This window comes from Podarcis muralis, chromosome 2, assembly GCF_964188315.1.
Source record: "Podarcis muralis chromosome 2, rPodMur119.hap1.1, whole genome shotgun sequence".
NCBI lineage: Eukaryota > Metazoa > Chordata > Lepidosauria > Squamata > Lacertidae > Podarcis > Podarcis muralis.
The window spans coordinates 32,162,529-32,184,105 of record NC_135656.1 but is presented as its reverse complement, the minus strand read 5'-3'; the positions used below and the strand labels follow the sequence as shown (position 1 = coordinate 32,184,105).

Genomic DNA, 21,577 nt, shown 5'->3' with positions numbered 1-21,577 from the left:
TAGCCTAGAGATGAGAGCTTCTAATCCTTGTAATTACTCAATATCTGTTAAAATAGCAGGTTTTGCACTGCTGCAACTTTTGAAGGAAGATCTGAACCAAATCAGCACATGTAACCAGACATAGCAAAGAAAGAGAGCATACCTAAAAAAATAGCAGAGATGTTAGTTTCCATTATTGAGATCAAATGTGATCTTTCAATATTCTAATCCTATTCATATCTTGGAGCTATAGAGTTGCTGCTCTGTTCTTTTTTTATGAAGTCTTGATCATTTAAGTTTTTCAATTACACTTGCCAGGCTGGACATACATTAATGATATCCAACTAAGCCATACTTGGAATAGGCACACTGAAATCAATAAACTGCTATAACTTGCCCACTGATTTCAGTGGGTCTACCCAAAGTATGACTTAGCTGGCTATCACACCTTAAGTCCTCATAAATCACAACTGGTTTAATGTCATTTTTTTGGTTTAGAAATTTCTATTCTCTCTTTTGCTTCTAAAAGGAGCACTAAGGCAGCATCCAAATTACAGTTTTCATTGCCTGAATCAGCTGAATCAACATGGAGTACTTCTACTAGGATGTCATATGCAATACCTAATCAGTGTCAAGAAGACTACTCTTTGTTTTGCATTAATGATTTACAGAATCAGGATGAGAATTATGGAGGATATTGACACAAACTGATTTGACAAGATAACCAAGTGATCCAAGGTGGCTTTTTCATGTGTGCAATTCTCCCATCATTACAACCATTTCTTTCAGCCGGTTCTTGGCTGGTTGTACAGAAGCTACCACAATGGCTTTCCAATACTGTTATTGATTACAAGCTAGCAAAGATATCACTCCATACCTGAATGTTTCCTTCTTATAAAATGCAACATAGCTTAGAGCAGACAACTCTGAAAAATGGGGTACTTTCCCAAATACTTTCCAACATGTGTCCGTGGATGCCACGATGTCCCTGCCAGTTGGGCCACGAAGACGGCTAATGGTCTAATTAACTCACTGGGCACTAGTGAATCCAAGAAACGATGCTCTGTCCTTGATGTGTATGAAAAGTGAAGGTAACACCTGTGACTGATTCTTACTGGGACATGCAAATACACCTCAACGATTGAAGATGGGCAGAAAGTTCTGTTCATCTATTGCTGGTGGGATTGCTTCTACCATGAAGTGATTCTTTTTGAAGAACTTGTTCTGCCACTTATGGTCCACAATAATGATAAATTCTCCATTCCAAAGGCTTCTCTTTTGCTTGTTTACGGTAAGCCATTGTTTGCTACTAACTATAACTCACAGTTAACGTGCAAACAGGGCCATGAGTCATATTGTATGGTGGGAGGTTAAGCTACTCAGCTTTCAAGACCCTCTAAAAACAAATTAAAAAATCAGAGAAAGGCAGGATAAGGGACTTTGTGTGCGTGTGTCCTGCAAGAAATGAGAATTGACAGCATTCGAATCTGCCCTTTCTGCCTTGTCCTCACTAAATCACGACATAAAGAGGACTTAACCGTGAATATATCAGTAAGGATTTTGATTTTTGTTTTAAATCAGCACACAATCCTGACTCTGAACGGCTGAGTTCACCTCCTTCTCTGACAGTGTATCTATCATCTTCCCAATGAGCCAAATCCATAGATGCTTTCTGACTTTGGTGGGGATAGAGTTTGTTGTCCACCAAGCCCCGGATCAGATTGCCTTACAGTCTCTAGGTTCCTAAGTACTGAACTATGTGTAAGTGAATGAGACATATCAAGTGTCAGGGTGGGAGTCATAAACACAAATCAGCGTGAAAGACGCAGGGCTCCATTGTCAGTGAAGTTAACTCTTTATTCCAGGAAATGGCATACAACTCAGCAACACTTCCCAGTAGGTCCTGCCCCTATGGAGCAGTTGCCAGGACAGAGGTCCCTGCCTTCTACCCTTACTAAGGCTCCTCCTTTCCTGGATGTTTCCCTCTGGTCTCTGTTCTGCCCTCCTCATTATCCTGCACTTGTTGCAGCAGGAGAGAGAGAGACTCTCTGGGTTCTTCAGAAGTCTCTTGACCTCCTGTTCTGCTGCAGCTTTGGAGTCTGAACTGCTCCCTGTCACAGGCTCTTCCTACTCACTAAACCCTCATTTTCATTTATGTTCAAGCGCCAGCTACCAGCACTGTATAGAATTATTAACATATCCCAGAGTGACTCACAACTGACGTCTGAAAAAATGGATTAAAAATAAATATGGTCCTACACAATATTCCTGAAGAAGCCAAATGTGCATTGCTATCTTACTCACATGAAGTGAAAAACCTACAGATCTTCATCCTTGTTTATCGAGCTGAATATTTATCTTCTACTACTGTGTACTTTTCTCTATGTCCACTCACATAATTTCAAGATCTGTCAACGGGCGATTCAACATATCAGTTACATAAGTAGTTGTGTGGAAGGAAAAGGTTTTGCTGGTTGCAATCAACACCAACAGTACATGCATTTGAAACAAACTACTTTAATAAAGTATGGAATTAATGTGACACCCTGGCTAGCTTCAGCTGTAAGAGGGAACTCTGGTTTCCCGCTAGGCTAATAAGCCTGCATCCCACCCCTGCCCCTCAATTCAGTCATCTCAGCAAACATCAGGTTAGGATCATGCACGCTGCCAATATCAATCCGGCTCTGCCCTACAATTTAATATAAAGGATTTCAATGAACACACGGAAAACCTTCCAAAAGCTCACAGAAAAGCTTTGGGGAGCCCTCGGCAAACACTGGTGCAGTAGAAGCTCCCTTGATGCCCTTCCCACCAAGTCCCTGATGCACAGCTGCCTTCTCAAAGCACAGCTCCAAGGAATATCTCATTACCTACCTCTGTATGTCTTGAATGAAGAGCATTGTATTCTTTCTTCAGTTCTGCTTCCCTCTCTTCCAGTCTGGTAACTGAAAAAGATAATTAATTCACTCAGAAACAGACATTGACAGCCACAGTAACAGAGTCTACAGACATCATCTCCGGTTTCCACAATTCAAAGCTATTCATACAGAAACCAACTCTGCTCTGTTTTTTTATAAAATTGTGTTCCTGCTTTTCTTCCTCTTCCAAATGCTTTCTCAAGAGAGCATTGAGCAGGTCAGGCTGCAGCCCAGGGCATTTGGAGGGAACACCAAACCTAGTCCCAGAGTCAGGGCCTAATCCAATCTCCACTGTTCTTGAAGAAGTTCAAGTTGCCCAGCAAGAATCAAGGAACTGTGCTCACTAAAGCTCTCCAGTCAAGGGCCTGATTGAAATGGAAGAAGCATCCTGCCCCTTCACCTTTAACAAGGAGGCTAGCTGCTCTTCAACAAGCAGACAGAGCTATACCAGACTATTCAACCACCAGGGTTCTTGTAATGCTAAAAGTGCACTCCCAGTACTAAAAATTATTAAGGGAGTCAAGCTGTACTATAAAGGCAATCAAATCAACAGGTTACCAAGAACATACCATTGTCAGCCCACACATACTATCAAGAGAAGGTAAGACATTAAGAGAAACTGGGATGGAGTGAACAAGTTTGCCTGACACAACAGTACAGTGGTACCACGGGTTACATACGCTTCAGGTTACATATGCTTCAGGTTACAGACTCAGCTAACCCAGAAATAGTACCTCAGGTTAAGGGCTTTGCTTCAGGATTAGAACAGAAATCGGGCTCCGGCGGCACAGCGGCAGCAGGAGGCCCCATTAGCTAAAGTGGTGCTTCAGGTTAAGAACAGTTTCAGGTTAAGAATGGACCTCCGGAACGAATTAAGTACTTAACCCAAGGTACCACTGTACCCACCATCACCTAGTATTCCTAATTTTCAAGTGTTTCCCCACCAACTGGAGTCCTGTTTTACCAAATCAAATGAGATACCAATTTGGATTGCATATAATATTGTGGAATATTTAGGAAATACAGCAGTACCTTGGTTCTCGAATGGCTTGGCTCCCGAACAAATTGGCTCCCGAATGCCGCAACCCTGGAAGTAAGTATTCCGGTTTGCGAACGTTTTTCGGAAGCCGAATGTCCGACACGGCTTCCACTTGGGTGCAGGAAGCTCCTGCAGCCAATTGGAAGCCATGCCTTGGTTTTCGAACAGTTTTGGGAGTCAAACGGACTCCCAGAATGGATTAAGTTCGAGAACCAAGGTACCACTGTATTTAGATGTATTGTGCCTAGGCTCCTAGGTCCCTATGCAGGATTCAGGAAATAATTTACTAAACCCATCTCTATTATAGCAACCATTATATATTAAGATGCCACATGACACTTTTTTCTAGAAAGTGCTATTCATTCTCTTTTTTAATATACATATTAAGAACTCATAACAGACCTATAGTTTATATAGGACCTTAACAACACTCAGAGCACATTTACAACTATTAACGCATGTCCATTTCAAGCCACTCTCCCCACTTGGCAGGCAGGTCTTTCCCATTCATTTCATTTTAGTCTACAGCTGCAAAATGTAACCATTCCTATTTACTGAGCCATCCAACAACTATAGCTTCTGCTCCATCTAGTGGACTACTAATTTGCCAACATGTAGAGACACCTGCAGAGTAAACGGTGTCAATAACTTGAGTATATAGTCAACAACAGATAACTTTGCCTTATAAGTATGTCTGGTGTTCTTTAGATATCTATATAGTGTTAGTCAATTTACATCTAGTTGCATAACAGGCACCAATTTTCTGAACATTAGGTGATATTTGTTGCCCACTCACATAAGCACAAGAATCGCCAGCGCTGTTCAAAATCAATACTTTGTCTTCCACAGGCCCAGTTCACACATCACATAAAACAAAACCATAGTAGTTGTTGTTGTTTAAAATGGTTTATTGTGAACAAGTACCTCATGTTCAGCTCGCCATTTGTGCTTTCTTTGGACAGAAACAAAGCACAAGCCTCAGTTCAGACAACACGACAAGCCAGACCATGGCTTGCTTCATGGCAGCATAGCAGCAAGAGTGGGAAACGAGGGAAGAACCTGCAATTTCAGCAGTGTGCACCAGCAAACTACTTGTCCACCTTAAGCCAGTTTATTTTAGCTACAGTTTAGTGTGTCATGCAAACCAAACCATAGTCAACATTGCAAAATCAACAGCAGTACCAGCTAACAACAGGTGAGGTCAGCATGAATAAATTAGGGGAGAAAATTCAAATACATGGACACAATCCCCAGAGTATTTTGCTTCATGATCCAATAGGTCTAGAGCAGAGGTCACTAACCAGTGGCCTCCCAGATTTTTTATTTTGTATTTCACATCTGTGATGAAAAGCAGGCTACACAGGTTATTAAAAAATAATAAGTAAAAATTCCATCATGATCTTTGGCCATGCTGGCTGGGGCTGATGGGAGCTGGAATACAACAACACCCAGAGAATCACAGGTTGGCTACCTGAGGTCTTGAGTATAACACTTCCTTGCTAACAAGATAGCAATCAGAACATCTGCTGGTCTACTGAAAGCAGACACTGGGGAAGAAACAAAGCCCTGCTATTCTAAAGTCAAGTCAGAAACAGATGGGCAAGTCTAACTTAGCACCCTGCTAAATTGGCTCTGTTGCCAGGACAGATTCACCAGGTACTTCAGCCAGTTAAAGCTTTCCCTAAAATGAAACTGCTCAGAGGAACTAAAAGAACCGTGGAACAAAAATGAAACAACCTATTGCTTCCACTTTCTTCCACCTGTCTGAAGCAGAGGAACTGAGTCTTTTTACTGCTGCCTTCTAAAAAAAGATATCTGCACAAGTGAATGCAACAATGGACAGCACACAGAGTCTCTTTTTTTTCATGTACTCATGCAGGCGACAGGTAAAGGTAAAGGGGACCCCTGACCATTAGGTCCAGTAGTGGCCAACTCTGGGATTGCGGCGCTCATCTCGCTTTATTCGCCAGGGGAGCCGGCGTACAGCTTCCAGGTCATGTGGCCAGCATGACTGAGCCGCTTCTGGCGAACCAGAGCAGCACACGGAAACGCCGTTTACCTTCCCGCCAGAGCGGTACCTATTTATCTACTTGCACTTCGTGCTTTCGAACTGCTAGTTTGGCAGGACATGCAGGTGACAACACACACTTATAAGATCCACTTAATCTAGTCCAATCCCTTCTCATCCAAACTAAGACAGGTATCCACAGCTAAAGCATCCCCCTTCTCAAAAGCCTTCCATGACCCCTAAAGTTTCCATATCCCCTAAATAGTGTTTTATTAGTGGCTTAAAGTAACCACCTTCTAAATTAGCCAGTTGTCCCATTCTTAGTCAGCAGGGTAAACAACCTTTCTTCCTCCTAAGAGTCCTTAAAATATTTCACCATTGTCAGCAGGGTTCAAAATTAGCAGGATACCAGGCACATTTTGCGCCTAAAGATTCTCCATTTGCGAGCACTTCAAGAAGTCTGGGTGTCATTTTTTTGCGCATGGCTGACACTCAAGGATTACTGCAATGTATGCGGCTTTGAAGCCTCGAAGTTTATGTTAAGGATAGACAACATGTTAAGGAGTTTAGCAATAAAGAGCAGAGTGTTTTGAAAACCAAAGCATGGTCCCAATGTTTTTATTGTAAACACCAAATTAAACATGTATTAACAATTTCTGCCAAAAATAAGATATTAACAATATGTCACTTATGTGAATTGCAGATTAATTCATGCTTATTAAAATAATAAATAAGAAGTGTTGCCGGCCGACTCCCCTCCCCCACCAGTGGCAACTAGACATTCTGTTTTGGCATCCACAACCCAGATCCCAGAAGCCCTTTGGCTCCCAGCTTTTCCATCCCAGTTTCTAACACTGATTGTCAGCACATACAAGCAGGCATGTATGCCTCTGTATAACAGTACAGGAAAATAAGCTGCTGTTTGGGCAAAGGTAAATTGCACATTTTTTGAATAATCCACTGGCCAAATCATCATCATCATCATCATCCACTGGCTGTTTCAACTGCCATGACCTGAAAGCTACAGGATATACAAGATCACCATTGTTCTTGCCCAGGTACAGGACCTTGAGGAGCTGCTCTGACTCTACCCACCCTGGTAATCCACCAGTACAACTCCACCTTAGCCAAAAAGTGATTCGTGGGTGGTTGCTTTCAGGCAATGCTATTTGAAAGCAATGTGGGAGAAAGATGCATTTCATTTCATTTAGTAACGTTGCACCGTTTCTTTCTGAACACCCCATAAATCAGGAGATATTCAAATGCAACTGGAAAACTGGAATGTCATTCTCTGGAGGGCTTCACAGAGAATCAAACAAAGGTAGCAAGAGAGTTAACCGAGAGCAGCAGCAGCAGCAGCAGCAGCAGCACACAGAAATCTCCTGGGAATGTTCAGGGTAATATGAAGAGTTTCAAAGCACTCATTGAGAGCAGAAACCCCTCATTTACATTATGATGCATTATTTATTGACGAAGCATCTTGCAAATCTGAGAGAGGGAGGGTAAACATTTTCCAAATAAATTATTTAGCATGGTCTCAACAGAGGTTCCCTGTGTTTAAAAACAGCAATAAAATTTAAAAGTGAGAGATCCAAATAGATGAAGGTCATGTTTACATTCACAGGGCCATTTCCAATTTCAAGTGTTCACACTCACGTTTGGGAAAACAGGGACAGAGTAGGTTTAATATGTTCCCCTAAAGAGTCCCAAATGACTTGGGACCTAACTGAAAATGTGCCTTCTCCAGCATTTTCCAGCCTCAAATTTGCAATCTGTGGACAAGGCACAGCTGATCAATAGGAGAAGCACAACAAACAGGGAACTGAGGCAGGGCAGCACCCCAGCTACAGAACCCCCTTTCCAATGGAAATCAAACTGTCTCCCGCTTTATATGCATTCAGGAAATGTGTCAAAAGAGTTCTGTTTATCCATGCTTTTGAACTGTAGTTTTATGAAACTTTTACATTGCTGGTGCTAACTGTCTACATTACCTAAACAGTGTTGTTTAATTTTTTTTAATGTAATTTTATTGTTGTGAGCAGCATTCGAAACTCCCATTGTTCTAGCAGCATTTTGCGACTGGGAATTTCATTAGTGCGAGCAATTTCTTAGTACTGCACCTAAGATTTCAGATTAAAACTGCCACTGCTGCCGCTGAGGGTGTGGGAGGAGAAATTAATGCCTGGTCAACTTCCAAGAAATCACTGCAGCATAAGGCAAGTTGATAGGTTCTGCCTCTCAGCTGACCTTACAGAAAGGCAACGATGCCTTATGAGGAATGGCTAAGGGAGCTGGGCATGTTTAGCCTGGAGAAGAGGAGGTTAAGGGGTGATATGATAGCCATGTTCAAATATATAAAAGGATGTCATATAGAGGAGGGAGAAAGGTTGTTTTCTGCTGCTCCAGAGAAGCGGACACGGAGCAATGGATCCAAACTACAAGAAAGAAGATTCCACCTAAACATTAGGAAGAACTTCCTGACAGTAAGAGCTGTTTGACAGTGGAATTTGCTGCCAAGGAGTGTGGTGGAGTCTCCTTCTTTGGAGGTCTTTAAGCAGAGGCTTGACAACCATATGTCAGGAGTGCTCTGATGGTGTTTCCTGCTTGGCAGGGGGTTGGACTCGATGGCCCTTGTGGTCTATTCCAACTCTATGATTCTGAGGGACCCTTGTAAGAATATTAAGGAGGCAGGCAGGGAAAGCCTGGCTTTGTTTTTTGCAGTCTTCAGAAGAGGACTAGACCATGTGAAAAATGAACCTAATATTTTAGCTGCAGGTCATTCATTTTCAGCTGTGGTTTTTTTGTTATAAAAAAGTACACCTAGACATTCCATTGTGGTGTCCATAACCCAGGTTTAAGGTGCCATTTAACTCCTAGCTTTCATATCTCAGTTTCTAATACTGGTTGTGAGCTGCCCTAGGCTCCCTTTGGGAGAGGGTAGACTATAAATTTGAAATAATAAATAACAAACAGATGTCTTTAAAGCACATAGCTCTGAGTAAAATCTCAAAGCAAACCCGATGGCTTTCTTTAAGAGATAGTAGAGATACATAGGATTGACTAGTCAATCAGTTCAGCTCTGACACCATCAATCCACGCTGGGATAGTGTGGAGGCAAACTCTGCTACTTCAATCCTCCAAACAGATAAATCTATACTGTCAAAGTTGATTAATGGATTAGGGAACTAAGCATCTGATTCCCAATCCATAAACAGAAACCGCAAAGGTAGGAACCACACATATATGGTCCCTAAATCAGCCAAAGCACATGCGTGAGCAGGCCTACTGGCACATAAAAATTGCAGGTGTCATAAAAGGGCAAAACCTACACAGTGCCTAGAACTAATTCCACAACTGCAACAGAACTTCTCTTAAAGCTATAGACCATGAGGACCAAAGTAGGCAAGTTTGACTAATGTGATTGCTTTCTCAAAGTATTAATTGTCTCTAAACCTAAACCGCATGGATTAACAGCATAACCAATGATGAAACTTCAGTTTTATTAATAAGGTACATCCATGCAATATTCCAAAGTAAATTTCATAGCTCAAAACTAACACTGCAAACAGGCATTTAAGATCAACCGGAACAGCTAGCTGCTATGGTATCAATGTGTTATTGAGGATATTCTGCATTGTTTGTGTCCTAGACAATTTGATAAACCCGAGGCCCTCCATGGCATATAGGTCTTCATTTCCCCCTTGTGTTTACCATGTATTTGCTGTGAGATCTGAAATGCATCCAAATATTTAAGAACCTGCTGGGCAGCTGCAATGAACAGTGGACAACTTATTTACGACTTCAAGACAAATATGTTTCTTTTTCCCTGTAGATGACCGTGAGAAACAGCTCTCAGCATTACAGTTTTCAGGCTATAGTTCAAAGCTCTCCAAATTTTGGAAATTCTCAAAGCATTAGTTCATCACCTTACTTATAACCTTGTTCCAAAACAAGTTATGGAAGCCAAAAAGATATACCAAGTGGCATTTTGAGGTAATCCAGTGCATAAATTCATAGCAAGAGAAGCTTTCAAAAAGCACAAGCCTTGGGCAATGTCTCAAAAAGAACTGTTGACTTCTCAGCATGAAGATGAAGCAGCAAGCAGCTTCACAATCCTGTGTTTCCTTTGCTATTACAGCGTGACGACAAACTCTGTGGCAATCTTTAGAGAGGATTCTTCTTTATTGGTTAAAACAAGAATGAGACAAGATGCGAGAGGAGATTTAATTTTCTCTAATGGGATTGGGTGATCAAGCCACTCAAGGTACATTGCAGCAGTTGGATTCATGATTAGTGCCAGTTACAGCTGGTTCTGAAATAAGGCAGCTGTACATCAGTGGTTGCTTCCACGATCTGACTCCCTTCTGTGCCCAGTCTCATCACAACCCCATCCACGCAACCACAACACCATCATGCTGGTAGAGGCAGAAAAAGGGGGCAGAGGTGGGTTGCAATGGCAAATAAGGGTTAGAGGCTGTGGCTAGTTTTTCCATCCCCTTTATTCATTTTTAAAATCCATGTCAGGGACTGCACATTCTGAATTCATGTGACTGGGCCATTCTATTACAATGTTTTACACTTTACAGGCAACTTCCCATTCACTTGAGGGTTGCATTCCAGGTCACTGTTTGGGGGCCTACAGACTTATTTCAGCACCAACATTAACTACGGTTAGCACTAACCAGAGTTCCCTCTTATAGAAGATTTGTAATTGAGGTTTGAAGCTGATTAGTAATCCTAGCAAACCCTGGTTAGCATTAAAACAGCAGCCATATTTAAAGTGGCCAGGAATTCACACGGAAAAACCAGGAGAAGGATGGGATACAATCTTATCATATGCTCCGCTGACCATGGATAAGGATGTTACATATGACTATCTCCCAGAATTACTTTGAGGCTAATAAACCACTCCAGTGTCCTTAGAGAGCAATTATAACCTTGCCAATTGTGTAGCAGCAAAATATTCGCTACTGGTTAAATTAAAAACAAAAACACACTTGAGCTGCATCCAAGGAACTATGAAACAAGTTCCATCAGCTGACAAGACTTCAGACTTTAGCAATAGCCTCATCCCCCATCCCCTCTTGCCACAAGGTAAACTGCTTTGAAAGGGGTTTCAAAAGTAGTTTGTGATATGATAAAGTCAGCTATGCAAATAAGAAATCCTACAGCGCTAGCTAGCCCAAGGCCCTTCTATCAGCTTAAGAAACTCTGAGCCATAGCTAACATTAAATTAACAAGATTCCTAGCCACTTTTGAATTGTAAGATCAGTAGAATCAAGGTTGCTTTGAAATTTCTGGACATAGAATGACAGAATCATAGAATTGCAGAGTTGGAAGGGACTGCAAGACTCTGTGAACCGCCCTGAGACCTCTGGGTATAGGGCAGTACATAAAATCAAGCAATAAGAACAATAATAATCTAGTCCTGCACAATGCAAGGATCTTCTGCTCTAAACACTCCACAGCAGATTTGTGGGGCTGCGGGGGGGAAAGGGGGATATCCCATTTGCACGTGTTGAAGTCTATTGTGCAAGTGGGCCTCTATAGTTGGATATCACCCATTGTTTTTCGGGTGAAAAAAGAAGCTGAAACTGCACTTCAAGAAAGTCTTAACAAAGTTAGTGAGAAGATGATCTTGGACATCAGTCAACAGAAAACAAAACTTAAATCACACATACATACATGAAAAGGCAAACACTCCCGCTAGTGAATTATACTGGTGCAGTCATTTTATGCTCTTTTCTATTAGAAGATAAGAGTGAAAATATCATGCAAACCATGCAATGGTTATAATTAGTTATAATCCACTGATAAAGTCCCACTTACTTTGATCAGCATAGTTTTTTGCTTTCAGTTCAAGCTGCCGGGTTTGCGACTCTAAAGCTTCCACTCTTATCTGCAGATCCTTTTTTTCTTGTTCTTGAGAATCTTCAAATTCAATAAATTTCTTCAAAAAAGAAACAAAATATTCATGGGCATGTGCATTTTATGTGTTGCTTAAAATATTTTTAGGCCTCTTTGGGGGGCAAAGCAGCTTACTTGAACAATGAAACAATGAAAGAAAAAATAATATACTGTATATATTTTTAAAAAACCTAAAATCTACCCCACATACCCCAAAAAGAACATAATTCAATCAGAACATCACCCAGCTAATTAACATAAAGCCTAGGAGGTCAAGTGGGGTGGAGGGGGAGATATCTGGGCCTTTCTGAAAAGCCTAGGATGCAGAAGTCTAATGTAGGTCCATTGGAAAGGAAATACATAGTCAGGGGGCCACCATAGGGAAGAAACTTTTGCTTGTGGCAATCAGCCTTCAGAACATAAGAAGCATCCTGCTTTCACAGTGGCCAACCAGATGCCTATGGGAAACCTGAAAGTACAACAGCATTCTTCTCACTTGTCATTCCCAGCAACTTATATTTAGAGGCCTGTAGTCTCTAACGTGGGTGGCGCTGTGGGTTAAACCACAGAGCCTAGGACTTGCCGATCGGAAGGTTGGCGGTTTGAATCCCTGCAATGGGGTGAGCTCCCGTTGCTCGGTCCTTGCTCCTGCCAACCTAGCAGTTTGAAAGCATGTCAAAGTGCAAGTAGATAAATAGGTACCGCTCTGGCGGGAAGGTAAACGGCGTTTCCGTGCGCTGTTCTGGTTCACCAGAAACGGCTTAGTCATGCTGGCCACATGACTTGGAAGCTGTACGCCGGCTCCCTCGGCCAATAAAGCGAGATGAGTGCCGCAACCCCAGAGTCGGTCACGACTGGACCTAATGTTCAGGGGTCCTTTTACCTTTAGTCTCTAACAATGGAAGTAGAACTTAGCCCATCATGCCAAGTAGCCACTGATAGCTTCAACCTAATCTAAGTCAATCTGTCTAGTCATATTTTAAAGCCACCTAAGTTAGTGGCCAGCAATGGCTCCTGTGGAAGCAAGATCTGTAGCTTAGATATCCACCATGTGAGGAAGTACTTTGTTTGGTCTGCCCAAAATCTTCCAACATTCAGCTTCAGCAGCTGTCCCCCAAGTTCAGGCTTCCTCAAACTCGGCCCTCCAGATGTTTTGGGCCTACAACTCCCATGATCCCTAGCTAGCAGGACCAGTGGTCAGGGATGATGGGAATTGTAGTCTCAAAACTACAAAGGGCCGAGTTTGAGGAAGCCTGCCCAAGGAAGGAAAACCTATCTCTAGCCACTTTCTCCACACCATACATGATTGCATGCATTTCTATCACGTTGCCTCTTTCTTGACTTCTCTCGAAAACTAAAAAGCCTCCAAAAGCTGTAAGCTTTCCTCAAAGGGGAGTTTCTCCATCCCTTGATCAGTTCTGTTGCCTTTTCCTAAACCTTTTTCAGCTCTACCATAGGTTTTTTGAGGTAAGGCTGCCAGAATTGTACACATTACCCCAAGTGCAGCTGCACTGTAGATTTGCATAATGGCATTGTGACATTCCAATCCCTTTCCAAATGATTCCCAGCATGGCATTCACCTTTTTCTCAGCTGCTGCACTCTGGGCTGACATCTTCCTTGAGCTATCCTCGATGACCCCAAAGTCTTATTGTTGCCAGTTCAGACCCCAAGAGTTCGTGAAATTTAGATTTTTTGTGGATCATTTTGCACTTGCACTTATAGTAACTTGCATTTCCATTTTACTACCAGTTTACTCAGTCTGGAGAAATTCTTTTAGAGCTCTTCACAAACCTCAACAACTTTGGCCTGAACCCCCCCAAAAACGGAACAGAGGAGGGGTTTAAGGGGAGAAGGCTCCTCTCCTCTCCCGAGACACGGAGGAGGGAAGGAAGGGGAACCATGGATCCTCTGCTCACAACTGCAGCAGATCCCACCCCCACCCCCGGCCACCCGTAGGCATTCCCTCCATAACACGCACAGACATTTCCCCTTACTTTCTAGGAGGAAAAAAGTGAGTGTTATGGTGCAAAAAATACGGTAGTTCTACACTACTTAAAAGTCTTCATCGAAAGCTCTTATCACATCACCTACTTCCCTCTGACCCTGTCATTATCACACTCTATACCAATAAAAGCAATAGATCCTACACTTCCTTAGTGCTGCATAACTTTCAGGTCACAATACAACAGTGTTTCCCAACCGGTGTTCCGCGGCACACTAGTGTGCCGCGAGACGTTGCCTGGTGTGCCGTGGGAGGGAGGCGGGCGAGTCAGGCGGCGAGAGGCGGGGCGGCGGCAGCGAGGATCCGCGTCAAGCCGGGGGCGGCTCCGCGGTGGTGGTGCTGAGGTTTCTCTCTCCATTCTCCCCTCACACACACACACAGGAAATAACACAGGATCAGCTGACAGGACCCGGCCAATGGGGCGGCGGCGGGGCAGCGCGCACAAAAGGGAGGAGCGCGAGACAGCGGACGAGGAGGAGGCCGGCATGTCCGGGCAGCAGCAGCAACAACAGCAGCAGCAACTCCCGCCGCCGCCCCCTCCTCCGCCCGCTATCGCCGCCACCACCACAACAGCCGTCGCCGCCTCAGCTGGGCCCATGCCTGCCGGGAGCGGCGGCGGCAGCAGCAGCAGCAGCGCCCCGGCGCCCTTCCCTCCCGGCGTGACGCTGCGCGCTGACGTCACGGGGTGCCTCAAGATTTTTTTCATCAAACAAGTGTGCCTTTGCCCAAAAAAGGTTGGGAAACACTGCAATACAATTACCTGAAGCTGCAAGTTAGAACTACCATGAAAGGTCCAAGCTGAAACTGAATGATAATTGCTAACCTGAAAAAAAAGTTTTTATTTAGAAGTAAGCTGGACTGTTCTCCCTTACTCATTTTACATTGAGTCTTTAACACTGTGAACCATTCTGGCATGGGCCTATCTTAATTCTTCATACATATTAGTTGTACAAAGGAATGCCATTGTTAAGGCATACAGTATTTACTTTTCTAAGAGCACTTCATTTTTGGCATTGCAGAGTAAACAACTCTCAGTTCAAGTGTTCTTCTGAAATTAAGAAATTTAACAGAATAAATGAGTTCTTGCCTCCACCTCCTTTAAATACTATTTGTATTAACATACCAAGTCTCTCTCCTATGAAAACAGCAGAACAGTCAGGAAAACTGTCATAATTCAAGGATGTACTAGACCAATAAGGCCCCCCAAACTTGTAAAATATACACCAAATAACTATTCAGGCAACTTTGTGACAAAACCATCGCACAATTACTGTACCAGACAACAGTGTGTAAAAGTGGTTTATAATAATAATAATAATAATATGAGGGTTGTTTGCCAACAAACCATAGGCGGAAAAGGAGGACTTCACTTGCAATAGTTGTTCCATGCAGGCCCACGCCACTCTGAGACATCTAGAACATGCTTCTGATTTATATTTTCCTGCACTGATCAACATCTCAGAGTCTCTCCAAACACAATGTTATGATGGCTCAATACTGAACTTGCTTAAAAATAAATAGGCATGTTCTCTGGTTTGGGGCTTCAAATCAAGGATTCACATAAAGTCCCTGCACCCCTCCCTTTCTGAAAGCAGGGAAACAAATCAGGAAGCCACAGTGAACCACAGCCTCCCATTACACTGGGACTGAGAAAATATGCTTAATCATGGAGCAAGCCAGGATATTAAGCCATGGTTTCAAAAGCTTCCTGGACTGCTTTCCTACTCACCCCAAAGAGGAAGTGAAGGAGGTTCTTGTGGGTGCAGAAGGTGAATTTATATCTTGGCTTCTAAAGCCAAGATTCGATCCTCCAAATGCAAACATTGTCAATTGCCAGAAGTGGTAGAGGCTTGCCATTTCTTTGTAGTCCGCCTTCTCTCACTCCCCCTCTTTCATATAAAGTTCAGTCCAAGAAGCAAGGAATGTCTGTGGGGGATCCTTCACAGATTGCACAAAATACGCAATTCTCAGGAGATTTAAAGAAAGGAAGGAGACGAGGAGCAAGGCTAATTCTACCACACACCCCATTCATCCCTAGAGACCCCTTAAAATAACCAAACATTTGAAGATAAACAGGAGAGCCTAATACAGGATCACTGGAAGGAATAAATGGTCAGATGATTCACATGCAAACCACCACTCAAAAAGTAGCAAAAAAACCTGCAGGGCACAGGAAACACAGAAGGAAGAGCATCTAGATCTATTTTGTTGTTTTGGAACATCTTAGATATAAAGATCCCTTTTCAACTGAAGTTATTTTTCAGAGTGCTCATTTTGGAAAAGCAACGTCATTACTTAGCAGTCACATGCAAACCTCTGGCTGGTCATTTGATTCTTCCATTTCCTGAAACTTTCTAGTATACCAAGATTATACCTCACTCTCTGAACACTGAACAAAAGCAAAGACCATCATGACTGATACTTTGGCATCGCTATTTTTAAAAAAGGCACACATGTATTTCTATTTGCTCACACTTCACCACTACAGACAGACACAAAGCATTCAAAGGGGGGAAATTCAGATGCTTTAAATAATAATAATAATAATAATAATAATAATAATAATAATAATTTATTTATACCCCACCCACCTGGCTGGGTATAAAAATATTAAAATACTGTAATACATCAAACATTAAAAGCTTCCCTAAACAGGGCTGCCTTCAGATGTCTTCTAAAAGTCTGGTAGTTGTTGTTCTCTTTAACATCTGGTGGGAGGGCGTTCCACAGGGAGGGCGCCACTACCAAGAAGGCCCTCTGCCTGGTTCCCTGAAACTTGGCTTCTCGCAGTGAGGGAACTGCCAGAAGGCCCTCGGTGCAGGACCTCAGTGTCCGGGTAGAACAATGGGGGTGGAGGCGCTCCTTCAGATATACTGATGGATTAATTTGAATTCATTGCAGAAATAAAAACCCTACAGGAGTAAATGTGATGGCACCTTAAACCTAGGTTCTGGGCACAACGGAATGTCTAGGCACGCTTTTTTATAACAGGAATATAAAGCTGAAAATGAATGAACTGCAGCTAAAATATTACATTCATTTTTCACACCCTCCCTTCAGATGTCAAGGAAATAAACAACTATCTGACTCTTAGAAGACATCTGAAGGCAGCCCTGTTTAGGGAAGTTTTTAATGTTTGATGTTTTAGTATGTTCTGATATATATTGTGAGCCACCCAGAGTGGCTGGGGAAACCCAGCCAGATGGATGGGGTATAAATAATAATAATAATAATAATAATAATAATAATAATAATAATAAATATTATTATTATTGAGTGTATTTTTAATGGTGGCAGTCAAGTAGCGGAATGCCCTTTCCCTAAAAGGGCTTTCTTGGCACCTATGCTCTGGTCTTTTGCAGCAGCAGGAAAGCATTATATTTTTATTTTCTCAAGATTTAAATATTAATAACATATTTAATAACATAAGCTAATAAGATAAACGTAGTTTAAAATCTGAAACTTTAGATGCTGCTATGCATTTGTTTTTATTTCTGTTTCTGATTTATATCCTATATTTAAACACTTTATGATTGTGGTTTTATAATTCTATGTAATTTTTATCTCATTAAGCTCCCCAAAGACTGTTTTTGTCATTGAGAAGGATAAAATTTATTCATTCATAACAGTTCTAAGGTCTCAAGCAGTCATTTTTTCCAGGCCTGCTATTCAACATCCATTTCACTTGAAAATGCCTGAAGTGTATCTAGGAACCTTGCCACATGCAAAACATATACTTGTACGTGTCCTATGGGTAAGCAACAAATCACCAATATTTTACAGCAAAATATTTAACTATAATCAACTAAGTCTCACAAGTTGCACAATTTTACTCAGAGGAGCCAATCCTGGGCATTTGTTTATGACATCTACAAGTATATTAACTTTCTACATTAGAACCACATTTTAAAATTTTGGCTTAACATAACTGAAAAACACAAGTTCATTTTTTCATTTGCACCTGCAGTACAGTCAGCCAAGCATGTGCAAACAAGGTATAAATAGATTTTGCTGCTTTCCAAGCCACATGAACAAGCATTGCATACATCTACAGTAACCCATTCACTTTATGGAGAGCAATACATAATGGCTTAACAACTAACTTCTACATGTTTACCAAATGGTACATACATAACACAAAAGTAACAAAATAGTGAAAACACTAGTATAGCAACAGTATCTATGCATAGGTGCTGTTGCTACTTTGCCTCCTGGTGTACATTTGGATGTCTGACACACTAGCAGTGATGAGTAAAATCTAAGTGAGAGGATCCTTCCTTAAAGCAAGTCAATAAGTAATATGCAACCAATAGCTGTCACTGAAATTTCTATTTAAATCACAATTTATGCTCCACACAGCATCTTTGTTTACGAAGTTGGTTTGCCACACACAAAAATATATCAGGCAGGGCCAGGAACTTTATTCCCATCTCCTAATCTTAAAGGACTGACCACTTAGTAACAAAGTTACTTGCTAATTAAAAGGTAGAACCTGAGGTGTACATATACTATTATATGTACAAAAAGCATACTAAAAATGTGTGTGGCTTGCCTACGTTGGTCCAGTTACATTGTAGCATATTATTGATTGCCATGGCATTCAATTTATTTTTCAATTCAAAGCCACACACTACACTAGAAAAATATTTCTTGTCCCTAGGCACCAGTATTAAACAGAATAACCAGGTGCTTGGTACACACTGCAGAGATTTTTTTCTAAATTGAAAGCAACACCAGTGATACCCAAGATTACTTCTGCTTGCAATAGTATAAACTGTTACTCTAAGTAAACAAAGCACATGCGAACAGCATATCAGCTGTGCAGGGTCACAGTCCAGCTCATATTTTAAACTAGGTGTTGTAGGGATTGAACCTGGCACTTATCACCTGCCAGCAATCACTATGCCAGGCTGCTGTAGGGGAGAGAGGAGAAAAGATGGAAGGCCAACTATCTGTCCTGCTAAGAAGCCAGGCTCTTCCCTCCATCAATTTCTACCTAGCAACAGTATTTACATCAGGTAAATAGGATGCAGGGGATGAAAGAGAAGGGATGCAGGACTGCTCCACTGGCCCAGCTGCGAGACCTGCACTTTAAGTGCTTCCTCTCCTTGGACTTTTCCATTCCTGTAGGTCATTAGATCTTTTATGTCGGAACTTGAACCTGACTTTGCTTATTTCCTCCTCCCTCCCGGTTTTCCTTTTGTGTTGTGTCTTATTAGACTGTGCATTTGAGGCCAGGGACAGTATTTTTCATGATATGTAAAGCTATTTTGGGAGCCTTTTTTGGCTGGAGAGTAGGAGGGGGGGAAATACTTTAATAAATAAACTCCATGCATTCAAAGCATCAAAGGGCCAACCCGCACGTGATGCTCAGTTGTGTGATTCTTCCCCTTGAAGTTTGATTTTGGTTTTGTTGTTGTTTTAATGAAAAGCAGCCTTGAAGATTGTGAACAGAAGAGATGTGTGAGGTGGTCTGCTTAACCATTTCACTTCTTGCTCTATGTCCAGTCAAAATCTGCCTTCCTAGCTGCTTTCCCAACGCAGAGGAAATATACCAAGCATGGACTATATTGCTTTTATCACTGATCACACTATGCTTGTTCTCAGATTTTCTAGAAATTGGGTAGATACCACTATACACGCTCTTCAAAAATATTATGAATGGTGGTATCTACCCATTTTCTAAAAAGTGCACAATGAGATAAGTAACAAAGTCAATAACATGATGTGGTAGCAACAAAGTCTAAAATGTGATATAAATAATGTGGCACTCACCACTGATGTTTAAGATGCTGACTTTTCAGTAAAGGGCTATTTGGTTACACCACCTGTTGCTTTAACTGATATTTTCATCCATCAGTCCTGAAGACAATCACTGTCCAATTCCAGGCAGTACAGACTATCCACATCTTAGGCATTTATCTAGGCTTCATGTTGCCTGATTAACATGTGACAGCTACCCACTAAGGAAGTTAGCATGCTGCCCCAGAGAAGGGGAGCGTCAAAAACAATACAAGGAACTTTTCAGAAGTCCAGGCACTACTACAGCGTAAGAATCACCTTGGCCAGAATTCTAGAGTTTAACAGCAGCCCAACCAATTCCCTGAGGAAGCTCCCAGGCAAGATATTAAAGCCCTGCCACATCACCCTCTGCTCAACACACAACAGCATTTATCCTCTGAGTTATGGGACACACCAGGCTCTCCTGCAGGTCCCGCCCTAGCAGCTTCACACCACTGTCACTGTGTCAGCCTGCTCCCTCAGCGTTTTCCTTCCACTTATGTCCACTTCCTTCCACCCCACTTGCATTGACATAAGCCACTTCCATGGGGGCTCAGTGACGCTACAGTGGTACCTCGGGTTAAGTACTTAATTCGTTCCAGAGGTCTGTTCTTAACCTGAAACTGTTCTTAACCTGAAGCACCACTTTAGCTAATGGGGCCTCCCGTTGCTGCGGTGCAATTTCTGTTCTCATCCTGAAGCAAAGTTCTTAACCCGAGGTAATATTTCTGGGTTAGCGGAGTCTGTAACCTGAAGCGTATGTAACCTGAAGCGTATGTAACCCGAGGTACCACTGTACTTCTTTGTGTCGTCGTCCCCCAACTGCCACACCCAAACCTGCACCAGCGAAGTTGCCTCATCTCCCTCCCCAAAACTTTCATCCTCCCATCCCGCCAACACCCTGGGATGCCACTCTTCCAAAACACATGCACATCTTCCTCTTCCTCCTTTCTTCTTCTTCTTCTCTCTCACGTGCGGAAGCGGACCCCCTCCCCTTGGGACCCTTCCTGGCGGCCCTGCAGCAGCAGCAGCCCCCCCCCGCCCCGCTCCTTCCCGCCTCCTCCTCCTCCTCACTCACCTCCTCGGCCTGCTTCCGCAGCGCCTTCTCCCGCTCGTACTGGGTGAGGAGCTGCTCGTTGTCGTCCCGCAGCAGCTCCAGCTCCACGCTGGTCTCCTGGCTGTGCGCGCAGACCGAGTCCAGGTTCTCCAGCACGGCCACCACCAGCGGCATCAGCTCGGCCACCACCTCCTCGTCGTAGCGCCCGATGAGCCGCTCGAACTCGCGGTAGATGGAGCCCGCCAGACCCGACACCCGCTCCGACATCATGGCCGGGCCGGGGCCGCCCGGGTCCTCCTGGTACACCACGCCGTCCGCCAGCTCCATGGCCTCGCAGCGCAGGGCAGCACGGGCCGGCCGAAGAGGAGGCGAAGAGCCCCTGGCAGGAGAAAGAAGAGGCAGAGGAGGAGCACCGCCCGCCTGCCTCCCTCTGCAGCGGGGCCTTGATTACAGCTCAGCGCGAACAGGAGGGAAGCTTGGGTGACAGGCGCGCGGCACTGACCTCACCCACGGCGCCGGAGTGGAGGGAGGGGGCGCGGGGCAGTGACGTGAGTCGGTGGGCGGGGGCACCGGCGCCCCCGAGTATTCGAAGAATTGGGGCGAGGGGCGGGGCTAAGGCTGACTGACGTGTGGTGAGCGTGGGACTGGGCGGGGCCCCAGGACCCGGGCGTGGCCGTGGCGCTGTCAGTGAGTCGGGAGAGGGAAAATAGGGCAACGTGGGAGGCTAGGCCTCCTCCGACATCCTCAGGTCCAGCCGGCGGGTCTTTTTTCTTCAGGCGCAAGCGCCACAGGGATTCAGGGAGGTTTGCATCCACATAAAGAGTCACAAGAGCGTTGTGGCACAGTTTAGGATGATGACACAACAGCCCAACTTCCTCAGATGCA

At 43.4% G+C, this 21,577-nt stretch overlaps 1 protein-coding gene across 6 annotated transcripts in view; it reads right to left on the bottom strand.

Annotated features, from left to right (window-relative positions):
- Positions 1–21,124, bottom strand: part of SPAG9 (sperm associated antigen 9) — a 78,415-nt gene extending 57,291 nt beyond the window's left edge. For 4 of the 6 annotated variants that reach the window (XM_077924135.1, XM_077924137.1, XM_028716425.2 and 1 more), the window contains exons 1-3: positions 20,714–21,123; positions 11,774–11,894; positions 2,854–2,924 (exon numbers count right to left, since the gene is read on the bottom strand). In XM_077924135.1, coding sequence (XP_077780261.1) covers positions 2,854–2,924; positions 11,774–11,894; positions 20,714–21,019 — 498 coding nt within the window. In that variant the 5' untranslated portion in view covers positions 21,020–21,123. Of the gene's footprint in view, positions 1–2,853; positions 2,925–11,773; positions 11,895–20,713 lie in introns of those variants that run through there. The other 2 variants (XM_077924138.1, XM_077924139.1) reach the window with 2 other exon arrangements.
- Positions 21,125–21,577: the final 453 nt, after the last annotated feature.